At 49.2% G+C, this 15225-nt stretch overlaps 1 protein-coding gene across 5 annotated transcripts in view; it reads left to right on the top strand.

The window, feature by feature from the left end:
• Positions 1–1098: 1098 nt before the first annotated feature.
• The window catches only part of IGSF5 (immunoglobulin superfamily member 5), a 53690-nt gene continuing 39563 nt past the window's right edge, over positions 1099–15225 (top strand). Inside the window, exons 1-3 of one of the 5 annotated variants that reach the window (XM_043874465.1) lie at positions 1099–1380; positions 5169–5248; positions 14147–14464. In XM_043874465.1, the coding sequence (XP_043730400.1) occupies positions 5188–5248; positions 14147–14464 (379 nt within the window). In that variant the 5' untranslated portion in view covers positions 1099–1380; positions 5169–5187. The remainder of the gene's footprint in view (positions 1381–5168; positions 5249–14146; positions 14465–15225) is intronic. The other 4 variants (XM_043874467.1, XM_043874468.1, XM_043874469.1 and 1 more) reach the window with 4 other exon arrangements.

The following is a 15225-nucleotide window of genomic DNA, read 5'->3' as shown; positions in this document are numbered from 1 at the left end:
ATGCATATGGGAGCCAACAAAGGAGGTAATTGTCTCAATGATTGTTTAAAGACTTGCACAGCTAACTTACTAGGAGAAAGGAAGCTGTTGAGAAAAGGTGTCTTAGGCAAAGAACACAGTTTTTTTAGGATAGTTGGGATTTAAGAAATTTGTGGTGACATTTGTCTACACAGGCACAAGTGGTCTTGCTGTTTTCCTTATCATCATTAACTCCCCTGGAGACAGGATTTGGAGTAGGTTTCATTTGTGTTTTCTCTTCTGGGCGTAGACCTACCCCGGAGAGAAATTATGTCAACCTAATTTCCCAGAAGGTGCTGTTTTCAATCAGAAAAGGGAAGCTCTGAGAAGGTTATTTCCTCCTTTTTCTTTTTTTGCATCTGTTGAATCTCAAGTCTTCAGCTTAAAAATAATCTTTATGCCAAAGTGGCATGTTTTGGGGTGGTGTGTTCTGAATCCCTTCTTCTGGAAGGCACAGTGTTTCCCCTATATTCATTCCTTTCAGGGTCTTACTCTCAGTATAAGATCCACACCTTTGGCCTGAGTTCCATGACTGGATTAGAATGTGATGGAGACCAGTCAGAAACTCAGAAAGAACCGTTAAGAGAGTAGACAATTTGGTATGATGTTGCTCCATGATTTGGGGGGATGACCTTTTTGGGAATTATCAATGCTCCGAAAAGCGAAGTTCTTTGATTCACTTCCAAGGGTCTGGGGTTTGGGACGTCTGTAGAAAACCTCTTAGCAGTTCTCCAATGAACCCTCCATGGGAAACAGGACTTGACTTTTAAAGTTGGCTCTACTCCAGAGGACTTCACCCTCAGGACTTTGTTTTTTTTTTACTTTCACAAGAGAAACCTGTTCTTGTGGACGTGGAGGAACCTGGCTGGGAGCAGGAACCGGCTTTGCCAGCCCCAGGCCTGTGCCGGAGCCCAGGGAGCAAAGTTGGCTGGCGGCCGGCCGTGTCCGCGTCCATATCTGTGTCCACGACCATGGGCTGGAAGGGGCTGCTGTCCTCCCACTGGGGCAGAAGGGCTCGGGCCTGGCTCTGCTGGATGTGAGAAAGCTCGTGGGCGGGAACCGGGGGTGGAGGCCAGGTGGAAGGGCAGCCGTGGCCCTGAGGTGGGGCGTTGTCCGTCTGACCGGCCCTTGGGCTGGCTGATGATTAACCGAGAGTCTGCTGCCCTGGGCCCGAGGCGGGAGGCCACCTCTGTGTGCACGCGCGGCCTGTGACGTGATCCACTTCCTGGTAACAGCTTCCCTACAGCTTCTCCAGTGGCCGACAGATTGGTTCCTGCGTTTGTGTGGGGAGAGCTCGGAGGCAGGGAAGAGGGGACCCAGAACCTTCGCTGAAGGCCCGAGGGGCAGATTCACCTGCCACAGGTGAGACACCCCGTGGGCCTGGTGCGTGGCCAGTGGACTCCCTGCAGGTTCCGGCTTCCCCCCGGGGAAATGGTGCTTAGCTCCTGGAGGCCCGCTCGCTGGTCTTGGGGGAAAGAGCAATCTGAGGCATATCTGTTTCCCAAGTTCCACAGAGTTAAAATGAAAACACTGGGCTGCCCTGTGAGTGTAGGAATTTGAGACAGTTTCTCAATTCTAGCTTCACTGGGAGCTGTTCTTGGGATGCATTGAAAGCTGAGACTCGGCTGGAAAATTCCTGGCATGCTTGTTATTCATCGGACAGACTTTAAATGACGTTTATTCTTTCCCAAGGCTTCCCCAGTGGCTCAGCAGTAAAGAATTCTGCAATGCAGGAGATGCAGGAGACTCAGGTTTGATCCATGGGTTGGGAAGATCCCCTAGTGGAGGAAATGGCAATCCACTCCATATTCTTGCCTGGAGAATACCACAGATAGAGGAACCTGGCAGGCTACAGTCCATGGGGTTGCAAAGATTTGGACACGATTGAGCGACTGAGCTCACACACATATCTTTCCCCAATGAGAGGTTTGATGGAAGGGAAATTGCTCTAAATCTCTGGAAGTTCTAAGACTCCCCACATCTGGTTGGCAGAGTCAATGCCCCTCTGAATGTGGGGGCATCCTGAGCTGGGGTACTGGGTGGAGGAGGTGCCTTGGTGCTTTTGTATGTGCACATAGAGGTTTGCAGAGAGCCCCTTGTGTGAGAATTTAAATTCTCACTGTCTTCCTTGTTTTGGGGTTTAGAATTTATGCTGATGCCTAAAGACAGGGTGTCTGCAGCCCCTGAATTTTGTGATATCAGGCTGTTTCCAAGAACCTAGCCATAACGAGGTGTGTGTGTGTGTGTGTGTGTGTGTGTTATGGGTAATAAACCAGATGATCGAATTCAACAATTTCCTTCCTGAGATGACGAGCTTGCTGGGTGCAGACGGGTCTGCTCAGTGATTCTGCCTTGTCTGGGCAGTAATGAGTGGTTGGCATTTAAATCCTGTCCTGGTGCAATTTAATAAGATTTAAGGCTTTTAACATTGCAGTTCTTCAACTAAAATTATGTAACGCAAGTCTTCTTTAATAAAATGAATGAGAAGAGAGATCTCAAACTACTCCACCAAGATATGAACTTGCAAATTGCCTGGCAGAGATTTCCTTTAATTAAAGGGACTTGTCTGAGCTCAGTTACAACTTGAAATCAACCTGATCACAGTTCCTCTCTATACACACCGTTCAGATAGGGTCTGCTCACAAATCCACATCTGGGTTCCTGTAGCACTTGGGGTGTTCCTAAACCCCAGCCTGGGGGCTCCTGCTGAGCTTTTAGGAATGGACTCATTCTGTCACACAGAGAATAAGTGAATTGTCATCTGGTTCTAGTTAGCAGCCTGAGTGACTCTGACCATCAGCGACTAGAAATACTTCATGGTGGACCTTAAGCTCTTGCTGCAGTTTCAGTGATGCTGGGTCCACACTTCACATTTATTGCTTTTGGTAAAATGTGTGACTTTTATAACTCAGCAGCTCAATTTCTCCTCCATCCTCTGCTCTGGCCTAGGTTCTAGGTGACTCGCCGAGCAACTGACTTGTCTCCTTGTGTTCATCGAACCTTGAAAAAATTAGTAGATGATTTATTTGGTGCTTGGTAATTTGGGATCTTGGATCAATCTGGGAAGCCCGTGATTTTAGTTTGTGTTCAGCTGCTGAACAACTTGGTGAAAGTGAAAGTGTTAGCTGTTCAGTCATGTCTGACTCTGTGACCACCAGGGACTGTATCCTGCCAGGCGTCTCTGTCCACGGAATTCCCCAGGCAAGAACGCTGGAGTGGGTAGCCATGCCCTTCTCCAGGGAAGCTTGGAATCGAAGCATATTTGCAGGGATTTGCTGAGTCTGTTTTCGATGATGGAAGAGGCTGAGGTGGGACGGTCCTGCCGCACGGGTACCATGACCCCTTACATGCCACAACTGCACGTGGGCGGATGTGGTTTCTTACACAGGCGGAAATTCACTTTCCAAAGTCATCAGAAAACAAAGAGGTGGAAATCCCACATTCCTTCTCGTGATCTCATGAGCAACCAGTCACATGCTACCACGTCAAGAGCGGGTCACGGGCCCGGGGGTCCTTAATCCTTTCCACCCCACTGTTTGATTCAGCAGCTTGTATGCGGTGCCTTTCACAGCTGGAGGTGATGCGGTTTTTACCAGTGTCTATTTCAGTTCTCGTATTTCTGCTTGTGGGTTGTTGTAGGGCCTGCCTCCTACGTTCTGTAAGAGAAGATAGGATGGAACCCAGGGTGGGTGGGTCAGCTCATCACAGGACCCTGTGCAGGGTCTCTGATGGAACCCGTTGCCCCCCAGTTTGGGGGGATGGGTTGTATCCCCCAAGTGGAGGTTTGAAATCTGTGTGGATGTCAGAGTGAAAACTCCTGGCAGGTCAGGTCACTGTGCTAAGGATGGGTGAAATAAAGAGCCCCTTTCCTGGGGCTGAGGAGCCAGTGTTTCTAGAGAATTCAGAACACATTCACTGGATGACTTCAGAGCTCCAAGCAGTGCTGTTGACAGTCTTGGACAGGCCTGGCCCAGGGAGAAGGAAAAAATAAAACTAAAAATGAGGGGATAGGGAGCGAGCAAGAGGGTTATCACAGAAAAAGGGATGGGCCAAGATATGCGCGTGACAAGATCGCCCTGTGCTGCAAGGGGCCAGCAAGGCCTCACTTGGTCTACACTGACCACTCCCCTTCCACTCACCTTCGCTCTCTGCCCAGGCCCCAGAGTCTCTCCGTGGTTCCACAAATCAACACAGAGGCCCAGTCCCACCCCAGGGCCTTTGCACCTGCTGTTCAGCCTGGGAGGCCCTTCTGCACTTACCCACCTGCCTGTCAACTCACTGCCTTCCCCACTCATGGGACACCATCTTGGGAGCCTTTCTCCAATCTCTCCTTTGAAACATCAGCCAGCACATCCCACACACCCCCTCACACACACTCCTCTCGACTGTTTGTCTTCATACCTCTTACCACCTTCTAATAAGCTTATGATCTAGGTCTTCATTTTGCTCTTTTTCTTCTTATAATGTAAACTTATGGGTAGGATTGTTTTTTTCTCAGTGATTAAAGCATCGTAATGGAAGGGAATAACAGTAAACCCACACTCAGACCTCTCAGACAGTGATTCTGTGATTCATAGTAGAGCAAAGCAGGTGTTTCCATGATTTCTGCATGGGCTTGGGAGCTAGATCCTTAATACAGTGATTCTCAGATATTGAGTATGTACCAGAATTGGTCCCATGCTTAACATTGGGTGGAATTCTTCCTGCTCACCCCCTAGACCTAATCCAGTAGGTCCAGGGTAGGCCTGAGAATCTGCTTTTCTAAGAAGTTCCTTGGTGGCTCAGCAGTAAAGAATCTGCCTGCAATGCAGGAGACCCCTGCGAGGCAGGAGATATGGGTTTGATCCCTGGGCCAGGAAAATCCCCTGGAGAAGGAAATGGCAACCCATCCCAGTATTCTTGCCTGGAGAATCCCATGGACAGAGGAGCGTGGAGGGTTACAGCCCATGGGATAGCAAAGTCTCGGACATGACTGAATAACTAAATCACCACCACCAGGTAATCAAGCCACTGACAAGTTCCCCAGGTGAGGCTGGTGCCGCTGCTGGTCAGGCTGAGAAGTGCTGATTCATCTCTCCAGGGACACATGGAGGGTCCCTATGGGTCTCTGCAAGGAGACAGACTGTGACCTGCCTATTTTGCTTTCTCAGGTGAGGAGGAACATGTGAGATGGAGGGAGCTGCCGAGAGAGGCGTCCTGGCCGTGCTGGTGGTCCTGGCTGGGCTGGCAGGTAGGGACCATGGGGCTTGGTGGGATGTTCTGGGGCATCCTCCTGGAGTGGGCAGAAGGCACCTGGAGGAGGCCACCGGGGAGTGTGGCTGCCTGAAGATTCTTTGTCGAGTTCTTTCCACTGGGTCCCCTCCCTCCCTCCATTTCCTCCTGACTGTGCCCGTGTGTGCTCAGTTGTGTCCACATCTTTGTGACCCCACGGACTGTAGCCCGCCAGGCTCCTTTGTCCATGGAATTCTCCAGGCAAGAATACTGGAGGGGTTGCCATGCCCTCCGCCAGGGCATCTTCCTGACCCAGGGATTGAACCTGGTCCCGTCATTGCAGGCAGATTCTTTACCACTCATTGGGGTCCATTGCCTGCCATGTCAGCCCTACTGCAGAAGGGTCCTTCATGTGCATATGAGCTCCACGTCGGGGTCCTCGCCTTGGGAGTCTTGCTGTGGTCCCTTCCCAAAGTCACTGCTCTTGTTAAAGCATCCCATTCTCCTGCCTGAACTTTTTCCTCCTCTGATTCTATCTGGTCTTCAAGGAAGACCTGACTCAGGCATCACCTCCTCTCTGAAGCCTTCCTGCCCTTGCAGTTTTCAGGGCAATCATCCCAGTTCCCATTAATGGCAGAGTAAGGGGCCTGTTGTCTGTGAGACCTTCTGGTCCTCCCAACAGCTCCTTCTCAGCCTGGAACTTTCCCAGGGTGTCAGTCAGAATGGACTCCAGGTGTCCCAGAGCAGGGTCTCCTGGTCAGATTCTGCATTGCAGTAGATGGAGAGTGCAGACCCCCGGGTGCTTAAAGTAACCAGTCTGCACCCCAGCTTTCTTTTGACTATGCCTTGTGCTGATTCCATCACTTCTGGTGTGTTCTTCTTGTTTTCCTAGCTAGTTCTAAACTCCTCAGGGTATTCTTACTGCAGTGATCTTAAGGTGCTGTATTGAAGAATACAGAAAATTGTGCAAGTCGTAAAGGTACAGCTTGATGAAATTTTACAAACTGAGCACTTTTGTGTATCAACAAGGAGCCCAAGAACACTTCACAAATGCTTCCTTCAGCCTCTCCCCCACCCCTTCCTAGAGTGACTGTTATCCTGACTTTTGGCTGTGTAGATATTTTGCTTGCTTTGTACCATACACCCCTATGGGCTTCTATGGTGGCTCAGGCTGTAAAGAATCTGCCTGAAAGACGAGAGACCCAGGTTCTATTCCTGGGTTGGGAAGACCCCTGGAGGAGGGAATGGCTACCCAATCCAGTATTCTTGCCTGGGGAATCCCTTGGAGAGAGGCACCTGTGGGGCTACAGTCCATGGGGTTGCAAAGAATCAGACATGACTGAGTGACTAATGCTTTGACTTTGATATATACCTATAAGCTCTGTTTCAGAGGGCTAGATAATGTTGTTGTTGTGTTTTAAACTCTATCCATGACAGCAGTGAAAACACAGCTAAAACAGAAATAAAACAGTATAGGGACGGTCAGAGTGTGTGAGGTGCAGTCAGGACTGTTTCATGAATTTTGGTTTCGGGTGTGTGTACGCGTTAAGACAAGGGCAGCTGGCTCTGGGGTGTTAACATGTATTTGGGGACAGAGATGTTTGGAAGCCTCTGTCTTGTGCAGGGTGTTAAGCATTTTTTTAGGTGCTTGACGTGCATTTGCCTGTAGGCTGGAAAGAAGACATTTTCTCTGCTTGTGCAGAACTTAGGGACTCATGGGGTGCAGAGCTTAAGGACTCATGGGGTTAGCAAACCAGGCTCCACCATATTCCCAGGATATGGCTCCCACGTGACTTTCTCAGTCACAGTGGCAAAAACCTCTTGCAATGGCTTAGCAGGAAACTGTTAAACTCCATATCTACAATTCTTCTGAGCCATTTACCCTGAAGTTCTCTTTTGAAGGCAGGATTGGCTTGGGTTGAGGCTTGGGTATGGCTATTCCAAGAAGGGAGAAGTTGTTGTTCAGTTGCTAAGTTGTGTCTGTTTTCGATCCCATGAACTACAGCATGCCAAGCTCCTCTGTCCTCCACTGTTTCCCACAGTTTAATTTATTCATGTCCATTGAATCAGTGATGCTATCTAGCCATCTCATCCTCTGTAGCCCCTTCTCCTCTTGCCTTCAATCTTTCCCAGCATCAGGGTCTTTCCCAATGAGTTGGCTCTTCGCATCAGGGGGCCAAAGTGTTGGAGCTTCAGCTTCAGCATCAGTCCTTCCAGTGAGGATTATGGGTTAATTCTAGAGCCCCATGGTGGGTGGGGATCCATTGCAAAATTCTGACCCCCTAGGAGGCTTGGAAAGTTTTGGCTAGAGATTCCTTCTTTTGTAGATGTAGCTTTGAGTAACAAGGGCAGCCTCCACGAGTACCCAGAGGGCTCCTGCCAGCCCTCTCCCTTCCACTACCCCTAGCGTGATGGATTATACAGAACTCGACCATCCTGTTTCTTTACTTGGTGAATATTCACTTGGGGCTCTTACGTGCCCTTTAGTTGCAGGCACAGGATGAGCAAAACCGGGCAGAGTCCCTGCTAACCAAGAGCTTAGACATCAATTGATAGAAAAATCAATACGAAATCACCACCGTGACAAGTGCTTCACTGATTCAAAATCCTGTTCTGGATAATTTGCCTTGTGTAAAGTGGTCTGGGAAGGCTTCCTGAGGGGTAGACTACTTTGCTGGGAGCAGAGGTGTAAATGAGACTGGATCTCCAGGCAGTCTCTGCCTGTGCAAAGGGAGCCGGAAACAGCTGGTAAGTTTGATAGATGAAAGATGGTCTGGTGGTCAGAGGGTGGAGTTTGGGGAACGATGAAGTGGATGTGAAACTGAGCAGGGTTTTAAGATATGATAATGTTAAGGATGATCTGGTCTATATTCTAAAGGGTGGAAATATTTTAAACAGAGTCTGGGGTGGGGGCTGGGGAAGGGTCCCTGATCACATTGGCGTGTTGAGATCTGTCCGGCTGCCACGAGGAGAGCGGTCTCGGGTGACGGTGGTCACAGTGATGCTGACAGCTCCTGCTGTGTCGGCGGGACGCGGCGGGCAGCTCAGATCACCTCCGGACCCCTTCCTCACACCTCAGTTTCCTTCTGATGGCACAGCCCTCCTTATGGCTTTCTTTTTTTTGAAAGTCCTTTTGATTTGGACTGTTTTTAAAGTCTTTATTGAATTTGTTACAACATTGCCTCTGTTTTATGTTTTGGGATGTTGGCTGGGAGGCATGTGGGCCCCTAGGGGCTTCCCTGGAGGCTCAGGTGGTAAAGAATCTACTACAATGCGGTAGATGGGGGTTCGGTCCCCGTGCTGGGAAGATCCCCTGGAGAAGGGAATGGCAACCTGCTCTAGTATTCTTGCCTGGAGAATCCTATGGACAGAGGATCCTGGTGGGCTACAGTCCATGGGGTTGCAAAGAGTCGGACACGACTGAACAACTAACACTTTCTTTCATGTGGGATCTTAGCTCTCCAACCAGGGATCAAACCCACACTCCCTGCATTGGAGGGCAAAGTCTCAACCACTGGAACAATAGGCAAGTCCCCCACCTTGATATGCTTTGACGTCCATTTTCACCTTTGGATCTGCCTCACCAGGGCCCTTCCCTTCTACCCTCTCCACTTTATTTACCTTGCTCCATTCTGTTTTTTTTTCTCTCTATTAATTTATCATTATTATTATTTTTTATTTGGCTATGTCTTGGTTGTGTCATGTGGGGTCAAGTTGACCAGGGATCGAACCTGAGCCCCTTGCATTGGGTGAACCCCTGCATTGGGTGGACCCTTGCATTGGGTGGACCTAGTCTTAACCGCTGGACTGCCAGGGAAATCCCTTTCTTCTGCTTTTAATTGTCTGCTTTTCTATTCATTTCCAATGTTAAGTAACCGTTGACGGGAGCAGGTTAGGGGTCTACAGGTACAGGAGGGAAGCTGGAGAAGAGGTCAGTGGAAGACTAGAGGGTTTAGTTTGGGCAGACTCTCTGTGCCCCCCAATGCTTGGGAGACACCAGCTGCTACCCTAGGGGGCTGAGAAGAAATCATTGTAGAAGAACAGTACTCATGTCCAGGATCTATCCGTGGAGGACTAGAAGGGGCCAGGCAGCTGGCCCACGTGTTCCTGTGTGAGTGATTTTAGTTTTGCAGATGTTAGTGGGGTGGCAGTTCAAGCGTGGGTTGGAAGAGAGTTTCCAGACACAGGGCATTTCAGAAGGGAGTGAGTTTATTAAGAACCAAGAGCAGAGATAGTGTGGGCACCGCGAGTACAGTGAGCCGACCTCCTGACAGACGAGGGCGAGTCAACAGTTTTTGTGGGTTAGCAGTCAATTTTTACAGCCTCAAGACAAAGAAAATTCCTGCTGGAATGTTGGTGTTAGGTGAGTAGTAGGGCACTACAGCTGAGCACTGGGTGGGTATTTTTGCCTAACGTGGGGTCAGGGAGCTGGCTGGTGATGATCAAGGGGGTTTGGGGCAATGGTCACAAAGGGGTTCAATCAGTTTTGGAGGTGACCTTGGTTCTGGCTCCACTTCTGTGGCCTTGGGGCAGGACTCCACAGTTAGGACACAATGAGTGGAAGGGGAACTTCTCAATCCTGAGGGGCAGCCAGTCATTTACATGGAGATGCTTGGTGGAGCGGGATTTGCAGAGCAGGAGGGGGGGCAGGGCTGGAGCCCTGGATTTGGAGTTGAAGGCTGTAGATGTGACAAGCATCTAACAAGTGGGTCAACTCCTGCAGGGGAGGACTCGGTGTTGGGTGACCCCCAGAGCTGGTCACTGCAGCCCCCGAGGTAGGTAGGGACACTGATGATTCGTCCCATGGCTCTGCCCGTGGTTTGGTCCTTTGCTCTACAAACTGAAAGAGCAAAGGGGAAGGTGAGGTTTTGCATCGAGATGGGGAGTGTTTGTTGACAATTTTCTCATGTTTGTCATGTGTGGGGCAGGTTACACACACCACAGCTGATAGGATGCAGGTGAGGGAGCAGTGAGAATTCAGGGCCTCACGTCACCAAAAATAGAGCTTCTGAGTCACAGGGCAGAGCGGGAGGGGAGTCAGTTTGTGGTGGTAGCAAAGATCACTGGCAATGATGTCAGAGGAGTCTAGTGATTAGGATTCGGTGCTATCTGTTTAACTTAAAGGCCAAGTTCAAATGGGAAGCCTCCGTTTGGCCCAGGTCCTTTCCTCGCCCTTGCTTCCCTGCACAGTAAGGTCTGGACCCTCACGCGTTCTTATTTCCACCTGCAGTCCGCAGGGAATTTAAAGACTGTTTTGGAGTGAGCAGGGTCTTGGAGTGAATAACCTTCCTGGTGCTGGGCAGTGATGGAACCAGGGTTTCAGAAGCTTTGCTTAATCCTGTTGGAGTGGCCTGGACTGAGATGCTGGCTCGGCAAGCCTGGGTCTCACCCCCTGCCCTCCCACACCCAGCCCCTCAGGCTGTGTCCGATCTGCTCGCATGGACCGGAGTCTGAACGGGGAAGGATGCTGTTACCATAGTGTGGAGTATGACCATGTGTCTAGTCTTTCTTTCCTTGCAGCGTAGATTTGGCCTTTTCTTTTCTTTTGTGCTTCTTCCTAAGATGAGATTCAGGACTCGTGGAAAGACCCAAGTTGGCACAGCAGCTGTGGCTTCCCTGGGAAATAATTTCTGACTTTTCTTCCTCAGACTTTTTCCTTTCTTTTTTTTTTTAAATCCCATATCAGAGGGATCCTCGGATCAGAGAAATGTGCCGAAGGGTAAGGGAGAAGACCCACTCTGAGTTATTTAGGATCTTACTTTATCATGCCCAGAGGCAAAACAAAGAATAGTGATCATGTTTATCCCCATCTGGGATTAGTCTAGTTAATTTTGACCTTCTCTTATTTCTGCCTCTTTGAAGCCTGGGGGCCCCCTCCTTGACTCTACCTCACAGGCATCTGGGTCCCTGTCTCCCATCCTCTCCAATGGACCTGGCCCTGCGGTGGGCACATCCCCTGCAGGGCATTCTGGGTACTTCAGTGAGTGGTGGGCAGGGAGGTTCCTCCCCGGAAATCTTTCATACAGTAATTAGGTTCCTGTAGAACCTTCCTTGCAACTTGACCTTGTAAGATTGGAAAGGGGGGCGCCTACAGTTCCCGAAGGTGATAGGGACACGTAGTCTTTACTGATGGTGGCAGGCACGGCTGGGAAGAAACCAAGGGTGTGGGCTGCCAGGGGGGTCTGTTTGCCATAAACTCTGAGTGAGATCAGAGAGGAAAGAGTGGGAAGAGGGAAACTTCAGAGTGGGAAGAACTGAGTTTATGTCCCAGAAACATCTCTGTGCTCACAAGTCCCGAGATGTTGCTGGTCTTGATTTCTTCACTGTTAAAACATAAGAGGGGTGCTTCCTTGGTGGTCCAGTGGTTGAGAGTCTGCCTCCTAATGAGGGGGACATGGGTTCAATCCCTGGTGCAGGAAGATCCCATGTGCCTCGGAGCAACTAAGCCTGAGAGCTGTATCTACTGAGTCCACGTGCTACAACTACCAAGCCTGTGTGCCCAGAGTCTGTGCTCTGTAGCAAGAGAAGCCACTGCAACGAGAAGCAAACGCACTGCAGTGAAGAGCTGTCCCTGCTTGCAGCGGTGAAGACCCAGTGCATCCAAAAAGACAAAGAAAAAAAATCAAACACAAGAGGTAAGAGATGAGAAATCTCAAAGACTCTTGGTTGCTATGCAAGTTCTACTTTGAATTATTGCTACATACATGGGAAAGTCTAGGAAAACTCTGGCCACCACTTTGCTTTTCCTGGTGCTAAGAAAATCAATCTAAATGACCAAAAGATTCTTGAGGTCTTCAGGAGCGGAGCACACTCCGTGTTGAGTGATTCTGCCTGAATTCCTGTAAGCTAGACTGGTCTCGGTCCCCTCCCTGGGGAAGGCCAGTTAGGAGTTGTCATTTCAGTTAAAACCAGTGTCAGAATGCATCTGGTGAGGGAAACGTACAATGCTGTGAAAAGTGTGATGGAAATAATTTTACTTTCCTCTATGATTTTCTTGGTTTTCTTGCAAGTCACATAATAGTGACTGCTTCCTGAATGCTTAAGTGTCATCTTAAGGGCTTTACATGAATTGTGTCATTTGGTTCTTAAGACCAATTGCTGTGGTGCTGTAAATCAGTCTTGGGTCTGCTTGCCCAGCACATAGCCAAGCCAGGCTGCTGACACCAGGTTGTGGTGAGGGGAAATACAGCATTTATTGCAGGTGCTGAACAAGGCAAACAGGCAGCTAATGCGCAAAAGACCCAAACTCCCTGATGGCTCAAAGGCAGTGAGAAGCGGGGAGGTCGCAGGGTACATGAGCAGCTCATGGACATTCTTCTGATTGGTGAGAAACAGGGTGGTATTTCAGGAATCAATATTATCAATCTTTTGGTTCCAAGTGGTCTGCGGTCTCTGTGCTTGTGGGCAGCAAGCAGCTAACTTCTTTCACCTGGTGCGGGTTTTGGAATCTGCAGAACAACTCAAGAATTTGGCTCAGAACATTATCTGGAAGACTCTTGAGAGTCCCTTGGACTGCAAGGAGATCCAACCAGTCAATCCTAAAGGAAATCAACCCTGAATATTCATTGGAAGGACGGTTGTTGAAGCTGAAGTTACAATACTCTGGCCACCTGATGTGAAGAGCCTACTCATTGGAAAAGACCCTGATGCTGGGAAAGATTAAGGACAAGAGGAGAAGGGGGCAACAGAGGATGAGATGGTTGGATGGCATCACCAATTCAATGGACATGAATTTGAGCACACTCTAGAAGACAGTGAAAGACAGGGAAGCCTGGCGTGTTGCAGTTCATGGGGTGGCAAAGAGTCAGGCATGACTTGGTGACCGAATAACAACAACAAATTATCTATAGCCTTGGAGGAGGTGCTAAGGGTCCTTGACTTTGTTTTATGGCTAAACTATTAATATTTTGTCTTGTTTGACTGTTTTCCTTTGTGTGTGTGTTTTTTCACTTCTTTGGTTAAATCTGTTCTTTGGGACTTGGGCAAGGCCTAGGAGGCTAAAGCTTTACTACAAACAAGAGGAGGGGGTGGGGGAGGGGAGGACCTGTACCTGGGGAGACCCTGCAGCATCCTTCTGGGTTTAAGTCCCAGTGACCTGCCCTGGTTTACAGTGAGAGGAGTGGTCAAGGAGAAGTGTGAGAACTTGCCCAGGGGGCTGGGACTTGCTCCAGAGTCCATAGTCTTATGCTCTGGAACCACATGCTCACCTGCGGGAGCTTTAAACCTGACACTAGCTGCTGTGAAACTCTATGAGGCTGTGAATGCCTTCCTCGAGTGTTCTCATTGAGGGATCCCACTCTCCAACATCCTTCTGTGTATTTTCCCTCTCTGTGTCCCCGCCATGGGTCTCTTCTCATCTTTGGAAGAGACCTGCCTCAGTGACAGGTGTGTCCTAAGGATGCTGGGGGAGTGTGGTGGACCACGATCATGGCAAGCTGGGGTCTCCACTCGCTGTGCGAACAGACACTTCCTTGCACTTCCCTCTTTGAGCCTTGAAAACTCCTCAGAGGTGGAAATCATATGTCTTCCCCATTTCAATGGGAGGAAAATTCCCACTTCGTAGTGAGGCTGAAGACCTTACCTGAAGTAACAGAGCTGGGTTAGTGGTGTCTCTCTGGACAGGCTGGGGTCAGATACTTCAGGGAATGTTCCCTTTAGAGGAGGGACATTGCTCCCCCCCATCCCCAATATTGCTGGGATTTCCATGGACTGTGGAGTTGGGGGCAAGGGGGTATGGAAAGGAGGGCATGGGCATGGCTTCCTGTCCACTGGCAGCTCCTGATCTACTGGGAGCCCTGGTGTTGGGACCAGCAGGACACGGAGTCTGAGCCATTGGATGGTCCCGACCAGTACACAGTGTACAGCTGACCTCTGTAGAGTCATCCCCTCCCCACCTGCAAAACTGGTTGTCTTTCAGCCTGTGGATCTGGCAGCGAAATCATAGAGGGTCCCAAGAACGTCACAGCCCTGAAGGGCTCGGAGGCTCGCTTCAACTGCACCATCTCCCAGGGCTGGAAGCTCATCATGTGGGCTCTGAGGGGCACGGTGGTGCTGAGCATGACGCCTAATGGGTCCATCATCACCAATGACCGCTTCACCTCAGCAAGCTACCAAGAGGGCGCGAACTTCATCTCTGAGATGATAATTCATGACGTGCAACTCAGCGATGCCGGGCAAGTCAAATGCAGCCTCCAGAACAGCGACCGGGACGGAGCCGCCTTCCTTTCCGTTCAAGGTGTGTATGCAGGCAACTCTTATGAGGAGCACTTAGAGTCCCCTGGGTAAAACATCAGGTTGCAAAGAACCTTCTGAAGTTCATGTCATGTGGGGACATCTAGGCTCAGTCTTCTGTTGGTACTATGCTTGGAATTATTCTGAACTGATGGATATTTTGCTGTTTATTTGCCACCTCCCTCTCTCTCTCCCTTCTTCCCTGCCTTCCTTCTTCCACATGTGGACTTGCCTTCGGTTGACATTATGCTTAGAATTTTTCTGAACTGACTAGTGTTTGTTGTTTTGCTGTGTGTTTATTTCTCTCCTCCCTTCCTCAATCTTTCTACTTTCTTTCTTCCTGCTTCTCTTCCTCTCCCCTTCCATCTTTCCATTCCTTTATTTTCCATTTTCTCTTATTAAGGCTATGAAAGACAGTTTTTAAAAATCAGTTTCCCATCTGACCAATTTTAGTACGAACAGCTTTTCTGGACGTATATCCTGGTCGTTCGTCTTTGACTTAGAGAGAGAGTTGGCAATCATTGCCCTTTTCCTAATTTTTCATATCCTGCTTTGTTTCTTTGCCGGACATCATCTATCAGCTTTGAATCATGCTTTAACTTTTTCCTCTTTCTGGCTGAATTTTCCTAATCTCTTTCCTGCCCTTAGTGATTCTTACAATCAAAGGCATGTGTTCATTCAACCTTACCATGTCTTTTAGAGAAAATAAAACAGTAACAAAATTTATAATAATGGACAACTTATTTTTCCTTTTATCATTCATTT

This window comes from Cervus elaphus, chromosome 19 (assembly GCF_910594005.1).
Source record: "Cervus elaphus chromosome 19, mCerEla1.1, whole genome shotgun sequence".
Taxonomy (NCBI): domain Eukaryota; kingdom Metazoa; phylum Chordata; class Mammalia; order Artiodactyla; family Cervidae; genus Cervus; species Cervus elaphus.
This window is presented reverse-complemented; position numbering and strand designations above follow the sequence as displayed.